The sequence below is a fragment of the Coregonus clupeaformis genome, unplaced genomic scaffold (assembly GCF_020615455.1).
Source record: "Coregonus clupeaformis isolate EN_2021a unplaced genomic scaffold, ASM2061545v1 scaf1680, whole genome shotgun sequence".
Taxonomy (NCBI): domain Eukaryota; kingdom Metazoa; phylum Chordata; class Actinopteri; order Salmoniformes; family Salmonidae; genus Coregonus; species Coregonus clupeaformis.
The window spans coordinates 25,022-42,555 of record NW_025535134.1 but is presented as its reverse complement, the minus strand read 5'-3'; the positions used below and the strand labels follow the sequence as shown (position 1 = coordinate 42,555).

Sequence of the window (17,534 nt, the reverse complement as noted above, 5' to 3'; positions counted from 1 at the left end):
GTATTTGTGTGTGTGTGTCAAATAAAATAAAATAAAATAAAATAATTGTCACATGCTTCGTAAACAGGTGTAGACTAACAGTGAAGTGCTTATTGCTGGTCATTTTCCAACAATGCAGAGTTAAAGATAAAAAAGTGAAAAGTAAAATAAAGTCTGTGTGGGAGTGTGTGTGTGGCGTCAGAATACATGTGTGTGCCTGTTACGTGTGTGTTTGAGTGACATCACTGTTGAAGAATGCAGTCTGGTATCCCCAAGGACTGAAATAAATATTCCTTACCTCTGGGTCAGAGAACAGAGAGTAGTTTGGCGGAAGTCTTGAAACAGGGTGTGCACATTAACTTAGACTACAGTAGCAAAACAGGACAGAGACAGTGAGAGAGTGGGCATGTCTCAACACATAGTTATCCAATTACCTAAATCATTCTCACTTACAGATGGACCAAAAAAGATTGGGAATTGTATGTGTGTGTGAAACAAAGCGTGCATGAAAGGTGTGAGTTTAAAAATGGGATACAGGGGGACACAGACATGAATACAAGGTCATAAAGGTACTATTAACATGTACAGAGGAGGATAAGGAAGGACAGAGTACATGAAACCAAGCTGTTTGTTTCCCTCAAGGCAAGGCATGTTTTGACTCACCTATGCAAGTTCTCAGGAATGTTCCACAGAGAGAGCAAAGAGAGAAGAGGAGCTGAGAGGCACAGTATTCAATAACAGTGTGATTGTTGGAAGAATAGAATGTGAAGAACCAACAAGTATGGTTCAAGTGGAGGTAGAGTGTAGTTAGATATAGATAAAGGTAGGGCCTGAGAGTGTGGGAGGGAGTGGGACGAGGCAAGGGGCGTGGAGGTTTCGCACTGGAGGTTTCGCACAGGAAATAGTTATAATCCACTCCCCGCCTTCTCTTTTTTCAGACACCACTAACTTTCATTGTGACCACAACCAAAACTGAGATGCAACAGATTGCTCAAGAAAACGATGTAAACAAGAACTATCTGGATAACATTTGGATATTTTCATGAACCTGAAGCCACAACCAACTTGCAGCTGTGATTAATAACTAAATCCAGAAAGAAAACAAATCAAAGAAAAGATCAGCTGTCTTCTTCACACCTCTGTCAGCCAAAATAAGTGAGGATTTCAGTTTGACTGGAGAGTAGACGGAGGCATACAGAGCTGTACTTTCCCAATCAAGATCAAGCCTGGACTAGTAAGTAAATCATTGTCTGTGGTATTTTTATGGTATGTCAAATACTATCGTTTAATTTCAGATACTGTGGGCTTTGTTAATCCACAGAAATGCTGTTATGTTGTTCTGTCTGTGATTCCCTTTGAGAATGAGTGTATGAGACCATATGGGGAAAGTGCTTAGCACCTCTGATTCATTGCTTTGAGTAATCAGGACATTACAGACACACCAAGTTATTTCCCTAAAATACTTCTCCTTTATGATCAGTTGATGAGGAGTGCTAAAGAAAAGCCCTTTATAATGTTCTGTTGCCAAAGACTGAAGGGAGAGACTATCAATATAACTATTCTTAATTCATTGGTATGATCTTCGCTGTAAGAAAACATATCAAGTTACTGGAATTCACCAGGTCAGGTTCTGAAACTGGGACAGGAAAAAGGTTCTCACGTTAACATTACAGCAGTAAGATAATGTTGATGGTATCTAATGACATCTAACACACTTAAATGTCATATACACTGAGTATAAAAAACGTTAAGAACACCTGTTCTTTCCATGGCACACACTGAACAGGTGAATCCAGGTGATCCTTTATTGATGTCACTTCAATCAGTGTATATTCAGATTTTTAAGCATTGAGGCAGTTGAGACATGGATTGTGTATTTGTGCTATTCAGAGGGTGAATGGGCAAGACAAAATATTTAAGTGCCTTTAAACAGGGGTATGGTAGTAGATGCCAGGCGCACCGGTTTGTGTCGAAAACTGCTACACTGCTGGGTTTTTCACGCTCAACAGTTTCCCGTGTGTATCAAGAATGGTCCACCACCCAAAGGACATCCAGACAACTTGACAGAACTGTGGGAAGCATTTGAGTCAACATGGGCCAGCATCCCTGTGCAACTCAATATTAGGAAGGTGTTCGTAATGTTTGGTATACTCATTGGACATACAATATAAACAATGAAGGAATTCGAATTATCAACATAACATTTCCCTCTTGCTGTTTTCTTTCTCCATGATAATGTTAGCACTCTGGCACATATTCACTTGCACACTGCACAGTGTAATCATTCCAGTTCGTCAGGCTCCTGTTTGATAGATAGCAATGCATACCTCATCCCATGGTGCATTACTATCTTCTGTCTGTGGAAAGTACCCTGGCAGAGAATGAGCATCTCAAACCATTTTGTTGGCATGTCAGTGAAAGAATATTACAAGCAAACTAATTTAGTTTCGGTAAACTAATATCCTACATCCTTTATGACAATGTCACAACTGCAAATAATACAGTACTATCAGACTTGAATAATTGTTTTCCCTTGTTCTGCCATAGATCTATCCTCTGAACTCTATGTTGCATCTCCTTTCTCCTCAGAAATGTCTGCCCAATCAGCAACAATGGGGAGACGTTCCACTGACTGCTGTCCCAGGGATAGGTGAAACAACAGATGCCCAAAATGACACCACCTGCCTTCAAGTGATCACCTGCTGTGGTCGTGACCATACTGTTCCCTCCTGTGCCAAGGACAGGGACTATAGGAAACTGGCCATTAGCAGCATCATCTGTGGACTCTCCTGCATTGGCATTTTAGCTTTGGTCAACTCAGTCAAGGTAATTTCAAGCTTCTGTTTTAAAAACCTGTTTTTGTAAACATTCTGTAATGTAATGAAAGGTGTTGCCCCTTTAGGAACCATCTTGGTTCTCAAAATGTGCAAATCTACACAACGTCTTGTCTATATCTCAAATATGAGTCATATCAAATGTACTCTTCTTTCCCTATGACAGGCTCGAGAGGCAAGGAAGAGGACTCCAAAAAAGGCTAAACAATATTCCCAACGAGCAAGAAAGTTTGGGATAATTTCTATTGTGGTGTGGGTGGCGATTCTGGTACTCAGCCCACTACTGTTGGCTCTGGTGTCATACCTACTCACTCTGATAGACTGACCAATTCCCAGGAACCACCAAGGTGGATGTACTGTATCATAAGGATGGATACAGGACAGTGGTCCAACTTCTTTAGTATTGATCTTGGACTGCCGTGACACTGTGAGGTGGGAAAGATGGAAAAGCACCTCCAGTGACTCAGGGAGACTCCACTGTATACAGCATTTCTGAGTATCACTCTGATAAGGATGTCTTGCTGATCAGGATTTACAAAGGCACCTTTATTTCTTTTGTGTCACCCTGGAATTTATCGCTGACAGAATGGTTTACACTTAACATTGAAGTGATACCACAGCTATAAATACATCATGAATATTAATATATTTTCACATTTATCATTAGCCCAACCAGTCTTTTGCACCTAAGAGTATTTGTATTTGTATTTATTATGGATCCTCATTAGGCAGCAGCTACTCTTCCTGGGGTCCGGCAAAATTAAGGAAGTTATACACATTTTAAAAACATTACAATACATTCATAACAGATTTCACAACACACTAAGTGTGTGAACTCAGGCCCCTACTCCACTACCACGTCTACAACACAAAATCCATGTGTACACGTGTGTGTGCATGTGTCTGTGCCTATGTTTGTGCTGCTTCACAGTCCCCGCTGTTCCATAAGGTGTATCTGTTTTTTAAAATCTGATTCTACTGCTTGCATCAGTTACCTGATGTGGAATAGAGTTCCATGTAGTCATGGCTCTATGTAGTACTGTGCGCCTCCAATAGTCTATTCTGGATTTGGGGACTGTGAAGAGACCTCTGGAGGCATGTCTTGTGGGATATGCATGGGTGTCTGAGCTGTGTGCTAGTCGTTTAAACAGACTTCTCCCCATTTTAGCTACTGTTGTATCAATATGTTTTGACCATGACAGTTTACAGTCCAGGGTTACTCCAAGCAGTTTAGTCACCTCAACTTGCTCAATTTCCACATTATTCATTACGAGATGTAGTTGAGGTTTAGGGTTTAGTGAATTATTTGTCCCAAATACAATGCTTTTAGTTTTGGAAATATTTGGACTAACTTATTCCTTGCTACCCATTCCGAAACTAACTGCAGCTCTTTGTTAAGTGTTGCAGTCATTTCAGTTGCTGTAGTAGCTGACATATATAGTATGGAGTCATCCGCATACATAGACACACTGGTTTTACTCAAAGCCATGTCGTTAGTAAAGATTTAAAAAAGGGGCCTAAACAGCTACCCTGGGGAATTCCTGATTCTACCTGGATTATGTTTGAGAGGCTTCCATTAAAGAACACCCTCTGTGTTCTGTTAGACAAGTAACTCTTTATCCACATTATAGCATGGGGGTGTAAAGCCATAACACATACGTTTTTCCAGCAGCAGACTATGATCGAGTAAGGACTATAGCCAAACTACCTCTTTCCTGAATAAGAGGTCGGTTAGGAGACGAGAGATGAGCAAGGGGACACAAAATAACCAGTTGTTTTTTGATATAGCATTTAATGGACAAGGTCTATTTGCTTACATGAGTCCAAGACTGTATGAGCATAAAACAGCAGAGATTTTAAAAAAATCCAGTATAAATTCAAAACAATCTGGGAGGCACTATACATGGGCCTGACTCCAAAACACTACCATGTCCACCATCTGTCTCAACTTTGACATGTTACTTTTACCATTTATGATATGCAACACAAACTTTAGTTTTTTAACAATGTTATATTTTTACTTAGCTGTCAAATAAATTATTATTTGTATATGTGAGGAGCTAACTATGAATGTCTAATTATAAAGGACAAATTGTGAACTAGGTATAATTAAATCAGGGCAGTCTTTTTGATTTACAGTAATAGTGAAAACTGCCTTTGGTTTTAAATACCAAAAAGGTACAAAAGTTCATTGTGATTACATGATACTGTATTCATGTTATTGCATTACTTTATTGTATTTTATATTTATACATTGCATGTTTTAATTAAAGGATTTTGTAATAAAATGAAAATACATTTACATCAATTTGCTCTGAATTAAGTTTCTTTTCAGGCTATTTGCTTCATTTACATTAAGTTAATATAGCTACAAATACCTTTTACTTAATATAAAGTCACTCTCTAGCTGTAACAAGAAATGCATACAAATACATTTATTCAGTAGCAAAACCACACAGTAAAGACAAATATGTTCAGAAATATAATTATAGAACAAAAACTGTGTAATAGAAGTAATTTGTATATACTAGCAATTTTCAATTACATTTTGCTATCAAAACATAAATATTACAATTCACAATGATACAAACATTACAAACATTGCATTGATGAAAAGATTCATGCTAATGTTTCCATAGAAATAATTGAGTGTCATGAACTTTCTATGTCCAATTACACATGTAACAACTCGACTTAGAATCTTTTACAAAAATGTATAAATGGAAAATGTCAATTTTATTTGCTATAGTTATGACCCGGAGATTAAGAAAATACAATGTAATGTGTATACAAGGCAAAAATTGGCAGGAATATTGTCAGGCAACAATTAAAGGACAGTTATCAAAAAAAATATGAAGGCTGTGATTGGCAGAACCAGAAAGATTTTCTTACAGCTGTAATTTGGCCAAAAACGGAATTCTCAACATTCAATATTTCTTGAAAGTAGCTGCCATTTGAAAGCTACATTCACTGAAGCTAGTTGCCAATAACAGGTATGCACCTACAGCTCAATTGGGAATTAACATCTGGAAATTGTATGGCTAGTAAGAATCCTTACTTGAGATGTATGTGCATACAATAACTGCTGTGTAAAAATACATTGATGTCAATGGATAATATCCACAAAGATTTGAGTTGCATGTGGGCTTCCAAAGTCAGGATTCAGTGGCAAGTGATTAATAAAGCAGAAAAGGTTTAATAATGATTAAAAGGCTGAGGCACTGGCATATTAAGAATGCAGATTATCAACAAAACTGAGTGCAGAAATAGCAGTTTTAAATACACAAACACTTATGCACACTCACTGACCTCAACCAATTATAAAAAATGCATTACATCCATAGATATTCAAATATTACAATAACAGTATATTCCATATCGTTATCTACAAATAGTACACAATGAAAATACAAAAATTCTTCAATGATCATTTTAAACAACTAAATGGACGGTAAATAACACACACCCACAAAATAAAAATGTTGTAAACAATTACAGAAGATGAGGACAAGCTTGATGTTGGGTGGAAGGCAACAGGGCTGGGCAAATTGTAATGAGAATATTTTCGAAAATGTAAATGTGCTTTTGTCTACCCCCTTTGATTGCCATTTTTCAACAGATCTCCTGGTCAAAAGCTAACCAGGAATCCAGTTGGTCAAGCTTGGAGCAAAGAAGTGAATCAAGCTCCTGCAGATTGAGTGTGGGGTGATCTTTAGAAGAGGGGCAACCCCCGCGCTTGGGCCTTCCGAAAGGAGTGCCAACCCCAGCTTTCCTGGGTAAACCACCCCCTGCCCCAGCACCAACAAGTGGCTTCCTTGGCTTTCTGGCCACACCAACCTCTGGGAACTCCACAAAACGCTTCATACGCTTCTGGCCAAGGAGAGACTGAGACCCATCGCGTCGACTGAGTGGCACCTCAAATATGGTCTCCAGCCGTCTGGGACGAAAGAAAAACAAACACCAGAGCAAGGAAGTTGTTAATAAAAGGAAAGTGAAAGTTACAGTCAGTCAGTACAATGACGATTACATGTACTGCAGGATGAACAATGAGATGCATGAGTGAACAGTAACCTTTCAGGGGGCTTGGTGAAGTTTTTATTAGTGTAGATTTCTTCCAAACTGAACTCCTTCTTCTTCACCCTGTTGTAACACATAACAGATCACCATCAGTTGGGTTTTTTGTAATCCATGTCATCACATTTACGAATACAGGTATCAAATTTACGATATAAACACAGGCACACCTTCACACCACTAAGAGATACTTCAAATACTCAGGAACAGACAAATACACATACCTGATAGGCTTGGGCAGGCCCATGGGTGTGAGGTTGTGGAGGGGTTTGGGTAAGGCTTTACGAATTCGAATGGATGATACTTTCCTTCGTTCCTCATGCTTGCCGGTTTCCAACTGTGCAAACACCACCACAGTGTTACCATGGTGAAGGTGGGTTAAAGTCACTCACTTATCTACTCATCTTCGTAAACTAATTACATACTGTATGTCATATGCAAATTACATAGTTCACATTAAATATTATGTGGTGAGAGTGTACCTTAATTTCAGAATCTGACAATGCTTTTTTCCTCTCTCATCCCTATGGCTTCGAACTCAGTCCTGAAACGGTTGCTGTCCTCCACATTCTCTCCATCCTCCTCACGTTGCTGGCTTGTCTCACTCTCCAAGGGAATCTTTGACAAATGCACTGGAAACAGGGTGGAATCAAATCATTAATCATTTTTAACTCCTATAATCAAAAAGGAAAATGTGTATTTTTGAACAAAGGACAAAGTGGTGTTTTACCTGCAAAGGGAGGAGACTGAAGCAGAGGATGTGTCTGAGGTCAGGTCACAGGGATCAGAACTGGAGAACAGGTGCCGTAAGGAAGAGCAGGATGGTGAAATGGAAGAGAAAACACTGGAGGGGGAGAAGAGGTATCATGACTGCAAGCACTACTACTGGCAGCTAGACTTCCTTTTTGCAATTTCCTGGAGAGGAAGGCCAGGGGGCTTGACAGGAAGCAGGAGGCCCAGGCAGAGATGGAAGTGGAGAGTGGCGCACTGGGGAACAGGTGGTAGGACGGGGTGCCCAATGAGTAGGACCTTCTTGAGGGGAACACCTCCTTACGCAGGCATAACGGAGCTATCTCCCGCTCAATTTCCACACTAGAGACAGTATGACGCCGTGGACGTCTGGACGGTGCGGGAGGAGGGGGGACAGGAGGAAAGAGGGCGGGGTGGAGCCGAGGTACGGAGAGGATCCTGCCGTGCAGAGAGGTGGTCCAGTGGCTGTCATGGTGGAGGAGAGTAGGGATCTCTGGGCAGGAGTAGCTCCGCAACAGACGCTTGGTAAGTGTCTTGTTGTTATCTGATGAAAAGTCCATCTGCTCACCAATCACGGCATTTCTCTCCTCTCTTCTTCCTGCCCCCTCTTCCTAACCACAGGCCTGCGCTTCCTACTTTGATTCTCTGCTTTCTTTGGCATCTTTCTTTGCCCCCTTCCCCCTTAGCCTCGTCTCAGAGGGTACACGCAGTTCAGAACACTCATCTTCCTTCCCCTGCTCCTCCTCCATCACCTTGTCAACAGCCTTGTTCTGGCCAAGGTTAGTTGGTTCAGAGGCAGTGGAAAATACCTCTTCTACATCAGAGTCCCTTGCCACATCATTTCCTTGAATAGCCATAGAATGTTTCACTACATTTTTGTTCAGCTTTATTGAACATTTGGGATAAGTTCGCACAGGCCAAGGCACAGTTCTCTTCTTATCTTCAACTGTTATTTGATGAAGTTGCAGGGACTGAGTTGTCTTGTCATTGTCCTCTGTGGACGGACCTCGCCTGACTCGCTTATGTCCACCAAGGGGTTCCACAAACCTCTTATCCACCAGTAATGCATCACTAGCAGAGGTTTATTAGATCCATTCAGATTCTTCTTTGGGCTCTTGCAAGAGTCAGACCCACTCATTTCTGCTCCCCAACTTGCGTCTTTGTGGACAGCCACGACTGCGGTAGTCTGTAAAGTCTGTTGTGTAACGTTTGAAGATCTGGAATCTACATGGACATTGTCATCTTTGCTGGGCTTCAATGAGTGCAAGTGATCGGCACCAACATCAGTTAGCCCTAAAGACGTGCCAAGCTGTTGGGTTGAGCTCAAGTTATAAGACCTACTGGATTTCTTTGTGTTTCGGTGGTTTTAGTGGACGACTCTCTTCTGAAGCGATCTCATTCAACTTTGGACACTTTTGTTGATTTTGAGATGACTCCACTTCAACGATAGGGGAAATCTTCCTCTTCTTACAGATGTGTTTTTGCTGATTTTTGGATGCCGTATGAGGCCACTTCCCCTTGATATCTAAGTGCTGCTCAGAGACAGGCAGTTCATGATTTTCTTTCATCAAAGTGGTTGTCATGGTAGTTTCCATTTCCAAATTACATGCTGAACTAGAGTCAGTGTCACCATAACTCAAGGCACTGGTCATACCCCTACTATTGCTGGCTGCTATGCTGTTGTCACACAAACTGCCATTACTGTGCTCTAGTACACTCCCATTACTTGAAGTGGCCATTACTGTGAAAGACGTATTTTTCTTAACACGCCCACTTCGTCTCTACCTTTGTCCTTCATCACCTCCATCAGAGGTACATGTGTATCAGAGGGTTTCTGAGTGGTTTCAATGTGTACGGTAGAACTCTGGCTAACCCGAGGCAGCACCCTACTTTTAAGAGACTGAGATTTAGAAGTTGTACACAGTTTTGTTCCAACCCCCGGCTGGACAAGTTCTACATCACTCGTGTGCTCTACCGATGTTAATGTGCAACTTTCTAACTCAACATCTACCGTGTCTTCTTTTTTTGTAACCTCTTCACATCTCTCCCCTTTCGTCACTTTCACTCTTTTCCTTTTCTCTGCGTCTCTCTTGATCGCTGTAAAAGGAGTTGCTCTGCATCTCCTCTTACCTTCCTTTGCTGTGCCTGCCATATAGCCTTGCTTCCTTCACACTCATCTATCTGCTTTTGAAGACACTGACAGTTGTTCAGTGTTTCGTTTCCAGTAACATTTGAAGGTTTTCTGGGGCTTTTCCGGATAGACATATGTGACTGGGAACCACATACCAACATGTTTCGGTCTTGAGGCAGCCCAACAGCTTTTATACAGTCATCATCTGCCTGGCATAGACTCTCAGAAGGGGTATAGTAGATAGAGGAGGATAATGGACTAGATGTTTCACTGTCAATATAGTCCCAGATTTTGCACCCTACAAAAGATTTTGTGGCAAGCCGTTTAGCCTTGGGCTCACAGATTCCTACTTCAGCTAGCAAACTAGAGATGCGGTCTGCTTGAGATGCATCAGTTGCAGCAGAGGGACTGCTCTGTGATGCAGCTTCATTTTGACAAACACATTTTCGGCGCAATGGTCTCCGCTGAGCTCCTGTCAAATCCACCTGCTCCTCCATTTGAACAATGAGAGACAGCTTGGACCCACATGTGGCACTTGAAGAGTCAGGGGGTTTTAAGGACGTGGAAGAGGACAAGTTGAGCTGGGACTCCGTTGATTCAGAACCACACTTGATACGGCTTCTGAGTAGGGGACTACGCTGCATACAAGGTAAAGAATCATTGTTATTCATCTCCCTTTCTGAGCAGGTTGACATAAGGGTGTCACTTTGCTCATCTCCAGGTCGCATCATATTTTGTTTCACCTCAAGAGAAAACTCATCCTCCTCTTCTTCATCCATGCTGAACTTTAAGCGTTTACGAGAGGCAGGGTCATCTTCTCCTGTTCCAGCTTCAAAGTGTTGCACTGTGCCAGAGGTTAGCCCGTATCCAGGTCCTTGTTGGTGAGAGCTATGAGAGGCAGAGGAGATGTCTACATCTGGTTCAGGTGGGGAGCCACTGGGTTTGAAAAGTCGGACGGGACTCATGACAATCTGTGTGAAACTGGCCATCTTGGATTTAAACGACTGAAACAATGGGCCAATCACCCATCGCTTCACAGAGGTCGGGCTTCCAGGGGACTTTCCACCAACAACCTCTTCATCCGCCTCCATACCTGATTGGTTGAAATCATGTTCAGTCTTGCCAGCAGTATTTACATCTAAAGCTTGTGTGGAAGAGGATGGAGTCTCATTGTTTTTTCGTGTCCTTGTGCCTAAAATGGACGGAAACAAAAAGAAAACATGAACAGAGGAAAAACAAGACTATTGTACAAAATACAGGTATGTTTAACAAAGTACAATTAGGTTCGATGGTATTATTCATGCAAACTAAGGCACTGCCAGCTTGTTTTTATGCATGCTTATGAATTAATCTTAACCAAATAATTCCCTGACTAGTACCCCTACCTTAAACTACAGTTGGGGATATGAAGAGGTTGAACGTAGTTAGACAAGCCTTCCCCTAGACTGAAATGTTAACTCCATCCATTTCCCTTAATCTATTTTCCTCCATCCTTTTTCCTCACAAAAGAGATCAACCTGGCCAACACCATCCATGATCACTGCTCTCACTAGGCAGGTTTCCATTGACCCAGGTTTATTCGACAAAAGCAATGTCGCAATAAAAACCATTGTAACGTGTAATAGAAACGGCAGATGTAGGAGAAATGTTCTAAAGATCGACAACATTCGTATCCGTTCGACAGGGGTGGATTCTTCTTTTGTTTAACTTTATTGCGCAAAATGGAAATTATGTTTTTCAGAATAAATGACTGCCGAATAATTTTGAAGGTAAGCGGGGCACGTGATGTCAACACCCAACTATAAACGCTCCACTCCACATTTAATTCTAAATGCCTATTGCTTGCTAAATCTATTTTTCAACTATGAAAATAAAGTTTATTTGCAGGACAAGGATTTTCTAGACTTTCAAGAATGGCTGAATTGCTTCACCTTGCTTTTCTGGTTCTGGATGCAAGTTTCACCATCCAATTATTTCAGATCTACAGGAGTGCAAGTTTCACAGTGGCGATTCGTTGGCACATGAGAATTATATGAACAGGGGTTCCATAACCATTTTGGCCCACGACCCCTTTTTCTAAAAAATATGTCACAACCCCACAATGTAAATAAAGCGATATAATCAACGACCAATGTTCATTTTTCCATTAGGACTATGACAGTCTATTACAAATGGTTTGAAGTGACTGATATGCATTAGAAAGGTATTGGAAAGTTCAGAAGATCGGCAATATTTTCTGTAGAAAATATTGTCATTGGTGATGTTCTTTTCTTCCCAGTCATATTTAGTGCCTGGTATTGTCCACTCTGTTCTAATGAGTCCTGCGCGGCTTGTGGGCATTGTAGAGGGAAACAATGTCATACCTTTCAGTGATGGGGTCATAATATTTTGTCGCTTAAACGGTTTATTACAACTGGTTACTGATGAACAGTGAGGGAAAAAAGTATTTGATCCCCTGCTGATTTTGTACGTTTGCCCACTGACAAAGAAATGATCAGTCTATAATTTTAATGGTATGTTTATTTGAACAGTGAGAGACAGAATAACAACAACAAAAAATCCAGAAAAAACGCATGTCAAAAATGTTATACATTGATTTGCATTTTAACGAGGGAAATAAGTATTTGACCCCTCTGCAAAACATGACTTAGTACTTGGTGGCAAAACCCTTGTTGGCAATCACAGAGGTCAGACGTTTCTTGTAGTTGGCCACCAGGTTTGCACACATCTCAGGAGGGATTTTGTCCCACTCCTCTTTGCAGATCTTCTCCAAGTCATTAAGGTTTCGAGGTTGACGTTTGGCAACTCGAACCTTCAGCTCCCTCCACAGACTTGCTATGGGATTAAGGTCTGGAGACTGGCTAGGCCACTCCAGGACCTTAATGTGCTTCTTCTTGAGCCACTCCTTTGTTGCCTTGGCCGTGTGTTTTGGGTCATTGTCATGCTGGAATACCCATCCACGACCCATTTTCAATGCCCTGGCTGAGGGAAAGAGGTTCTCACCCAAGATTTGACGGTACATGGCCCCGTCCATCGTCCCTTTGATGCTGTGAAGTTGTCCTGTCCCCTTAGCAGAAAAACACCCCCAAAGCGTCATGTTTCCACCTCCATTGGGGATGGTGTTCTTGGGGTCATAGGCAGCATTCCTCCTCCTCCAAACACAGCGAGTTGAGTTGATGCCAAAGAGCTCCATTTTGGTCTCATCTGACCACAACACTTTCACCCAGTTCTCCTCTGAATCATTCAGATGTTCATTGGCAAACTTCAGACGGGCATGTATATGTGCTTTCTTGAGCAGGGGGACCTTGCGGGCGCTGCAGGATTTCAGTCCTTCACGGCGTAGTGTGTTACCAATTGTTTTCTTGGTGACTATGGTCCCAGCTGCCTTGAGATCATTGACAAGATCCTCCCGTGTAGTTCTGGGCTGATTCCTCACCGTTCTCATGATCATTGCAACTCCACGAGGTGAGAACTTGCATGGAGCCCCAGGCCGAGGGAGATTGACAGGTCTTTTGTGTTTCTTCCATTTGCGAATAATCGCACCAACTGTTGTCACCTTCTCACCAAGCTGATTGGCGATGGTATTGTAGCCCATTCCAGCCTTGTGTAGGTCTACAATCTTGTCCCTGACATCCTTGGAGAGCTCTTTGGTCTTGGCCATGGTGGAGAGTTTGGAATCTGATTGATTGCTTCTGTGGACAGGTGTCTTTTATACAGGTAACAAGCTGAGATTAGGAGCACTCCCTTTAAGAGTGTGCTCCTAATCTCAGCTCGTTACCTGTATAAAAGACACCTGGGAGCCAGAAATCTTTCTGATTGAGAGGGGGTCAAATACTTATTTCCCTCATTAAAATGCAAATCAATTTATAACATTTTTGACATGCGTTTTTCTGGATTTTGTTGTTGTTATTCTGTCTCTCACTGTTCAAATAAACATACCATTAAAATTATAGACTGATCATTTCTTTGTCAGTGGGCAAACGTACAAAATCAGCAAGGGATCAAATACTTTTTTCCCCTCACTGTAACCCCAGTTCTATGAACCGTGATTTTATTTCAGAGTTTCTCTCGCGACCCCATTTTCAAATCAGGCGACCCCTAGTTTGGGAAACTCTGTATATACATGCTAGCTTTTGAAGGCTACCCAAAACAGATGGTGGGAGGGCATAAAGGCAGTCACCAATTTATTCACGCACAATTTACCTAAAATGGTTAATGGAATGACTTCAACCACTTCATTTTTTAAATGTGTGACGGTATTACGTCCAGCTGTTTTTAAAATCGACACAAGATAGTTAATTGGAAACGCACCGTAGCAGGCAAATGTCGCATTCTTTTCTATGCGAACTTGCTACATGTTGACAGAATCACTGGACAAGTTAATGGAAACAGCCACTGACTCAATCCATTTCTCCACCCATGGTAAAACACTTAGTTTCTAGACATTTGAACAAATCAAGTCATATGCACACAAAAAACATTGAACTTCTATGTAAGTCATCATACTCACTTAGACATTTGACATCCTGATGCAACATTGAGATCCAAACCGCTCTGCAAAGTAAGTAAATATTTACGTCATAAACATATCCATATAGAATAATCACTTTGTCAATAATTGCCTCTGCCTTTATCACGCATGTTGACCATAAAAAATAAATAAAGGGTATTAAGAATTTATGCAAAAATAGCTTTGTTGCTGCAAAATGGCTTTTATAGAGACTGCGTCAATCTGCAACAAAACTGACTGTTAATGTAAACATCGCTGAGGGTGTCCGCCTATCGGCTAGTTAGGTCAGTCATGTTTGCAGACACTAATAATTGCTCCTAGCTGTGTGTATAAGATGCAGCAGACCGTGAAAGAGGATTAATTTACATCTTTCACCCGATTCCACCACGGCATTGTGTAGGGCACTGTACTACCAAAACACAGTGCACTAGGGTTGGGCGATGTCTGGAACGACACATCGTCCTGTCCAAACATCACTGATATACGATTGTATCGTCTATTTTTTTTCTCAAGGAGGAGGGTTGCAGAATGATTTACAAATGGGTAAATTCTCAGATATCAGTTATATTAGCCTACTGTGAACCATCCAGAGGTGTGGAGGTCAATGTAAGTCAGAGGGGCGGGGGCACTCAGGGAATCCCTGCCGACGTCACAGAAATCCCCGATCACACCCCTTATTCACGGCGCAGGTGTAGGCACGGGGCAATTACACACAGGGGAAAAAAGAGAACAGTGGGAGACGCGGGAGGGGAGGAAGGAATGGACAAAGAAATAAGGAGAAATATAGAACGAAGAAACCAGAAAGGACAGAAGAGGACATTGAAAGACAAAAACGGATTAAAAAAGATTAAGAACGTGCGTGAGTGATTCCCGTAGCCGCGAGCCAAAGCCTAGCTAAGCCACAAAACAGCTATTGTTATTTCATCTTGATCATCTGGGTAAGTGCATTTGCGACATTCTTTCATTAGGCTACATTCCGACAGAAGACCACAAGCGAAGGGAAAGGTGAGAGGAGGAGAGCGCGTAGATGTGAGAAGGAATTATGTTTGTATGTGGCTGCTATGAAAGTGAACCTTGTGTGCGGGTGATCATGTGTGTATTCATTCCTCCGACTCTGTTGAAACACTTTTCTTAAACTGAAGCAAATGGAGCGAAAACCTACCTGAATTTGTCCAATAGAAACTCTTGTTTGCAACTGTTTGGACTAATGATTACACCTAGATCAGCTAGATGCAGGCAAGTGTGCAAGGCGGTATTTAATGTGTCACTGTCTGTTACCTTGATTACTACAATTTGTCTCTCAGCCTGTGCACCTACGTTATAAACGTTAATTTGAAGGCTAGGTTGTAGCAACCTCATGATGGGTATAGGGAAAATGTGGGTATCATGGCTGGCTAAATGGAATATGAATGACAGTCATCCAATGTGCTGTAATAGAAATAAGGCCATGCTCATACAAATAAAATAAAAACAATAGTCCTCCCTAATGTTAAACAGCACTGATGTACAGACATATTTTCTAGAGTGGATACCGTAGAAAGGTGCCCATGCACAAATAGACATTTACTGCATACCTTTTTTAGTAGTTGTTTGCGGGGGGTATCAACTCTCATTAGCTTTACTGACAGAGACTGAGACGCTTGCACCTAAGGATCAGAGAGGAGTGAACTGATTACCAAACTAGACCCTTTTCGGTAGCCTATAATATCTAAGAAACCATTAACACTTAAACATGTAACTACCATGCTGCTCTCCCTCCCTCTCTTGGCAGGGGATGTATTTTGTCTGGACTCTGCCACTGCGTCTTTGGGCTCCTGCTTCTTCGGTGTCTTCTGAATGCGCCCACTCCTCCTCCTGTCACCAGGCTTTTTGCCATCTTCACAGCTGTGGGAGATGAACAATTATTGTTTGGACTTTTCATCAGTAGCTCTCAGTAATTGCGATGGTGGTTAAAAACATGGGTTTCAAACAAGCAAGAATATAAAATGTAAATACAAAATAGGGGAAGAGGAAAGCAAAAGGTGCCAGGTAACTATACCTGGGGGTGACGGAGGAAAGAGGGAGAAGGTGGGGTGGAGGTTCGCTGTGAGAGGGATTACAGAAAGGGGTTGGGGGAACCTTGGAAACTCCCTCCATTGGACAGACTATTTAGGGGAGCAATTCAGGGAACTAGGTCAACATCCTCAATCTCTCCCCTCTATCTGTCTTTCTCTGTAAAGACAACAGAAACAAACATGCTGGACATCAACATAAGTGAAAAATTGGATAAACATGCTTTTATCTCATTTTCAAATTAGGTAGGCACTGGCTTGCTTGCTTATGGTATATGTTCAGCAATTGCACAGTAAACGTTTGTGCAAAATGTACACAAATTGAAAGTGTTAGCTGGATGAAAATAAAAGCGCTAACTTAGCTAGCTAACAACCCAACACATACACAGCTCACCATCTAGCTTAACCTTTCTAGAATGAACAATCAAACCTGATTTGATTAGTTTTACCTCGTCAGCTAACAAATGCGTGAATCAGCCACTAATACCTACCAGTATTTGCTAAAATGCATAATTCTGCCTCCTATTGACAATACATATCATGCACTCTCTTTTGAACAAAGCACATTATTTTTGTTGTCATGGGGATGGTACACCGGTGGTGGCCACTTCTACAAGAGCTAACGTTATTCGTTAACTAGTAGTAGATGTGTGTTGTTAAAATCATTTCAAGGAGGATAACGTAAAATGAGGTTAGGGCGAGTATTAGTAGCTAGGTAGCTCGCTAACGTTAGCAAAGATGCTAACGTTAGCAGCAGCAGCCAATGCACTGCTGCGATAACGTTATTGTCATAAACATTCAAAATATGCATATTTTATGTAGCCAACTTCAAATAGTAAACTTACCGCACCGTTACAATTATTTGCTAAGAAAAACATGAGGTCTGTTATAATTGTGTACAGACATTTTTATCGTAAACACGACACAGGACGGCGCCCAAGTTGAACCATTTCACAGATGTCCGTTCATCAAAGTTCCACTGGCACACCGACCAATAAACCAATCAGAGCGAAGCTTTCACATTGAACAAATCCCTCCAGAAAACCTAACCAATGAAGGAAAGCTATAAACGTCTCTCAACCAACTGCATTCTAGTGAAGGGATCTTGTTGGGTAAGGGCGGCCAATAGAAGTGAGAAAGCAGTCTTTGTCCTCGAGTGACGTACATTAGAACCAATCACAAAGCCGGAAAGTAGCTTGTTCAGA

The 17,534-nt window shown here is 41.5% G+C and overlaps 1 protein-coding gene and 1 long non-coding RNA gene across 4 annotated transcripts; one reads left to right on the top strand and one right to left on the bottom strand.

Annotated features, from left to right (window-relative positions):
* Window positions 1-929: 929 nt before the first annotated feature.
* On the top strand, window positions 930-3,573 carry LOC121568944. The gene is made up of 3 exons (XR_006001309.2): window positions 930-1,213; window positions 2,569-2,805; window positions 2,980-3,573. It is a non-coding gene; the product is annotated as an uncharacterized LOC121568944 (long non-coding RNA).
* A 2,416-nt stretch (window positions 3,574-5,989) lies between these two features.
* On the bottom strand, window positions 5,990-17,524 carry prr14 (proline rich 14). Of its 3 annotated transcripts, XM_045218610.1 has the most exons (10): window positions 17,175-17,524; window positions 16,317-16,489; window positions 16,021-16,162; window positions 15,853-15,924; window positions 14,279-14,322; window positions 7,618-10,960; window positions 7,370-7,519; window positions 7,112-7,224; window positions 6,885-6,953; window positions 5,990-6,750 (listed from the first exon to the last, which is right to left on the bottom strand). In XM_045218610.1, the coding sequence occupies exons 5-6, from the start codon at window positions 14,304-14,306 to the stop codon at window positions 9,699-9,701; spliced, it is 1,290 nt and encodes a 429-aa protein (XP_045074545.1). In that variant the 5' UTR covers window positions 14,307-14,322; window positions 15,853-15,924; window positions 16,021-16,162; window positions 16,317-16,489; window positions 17,175-17,524; the 3' UTR covers window positions 5,990-6,750; window positions 6,885-6,953; window positions 7,112-7,224; window positions 7,370-7,519; window positions 7,618-9,698. The 3 variants fall into 3 exon arrangements, with proteins under 3 accessions (XP_045074545.1, XP_045074546.1, XP_045074547.1); XM_045218611.1 differs by having other exon boundaries at window positions 15,853-16,162; XM_045218612.1 differs by lacking the exon at window positions 16,317-16,489.
* Between the last annotated feature and the right edge of the window lie 10 nt (window positions 17,525-17,534).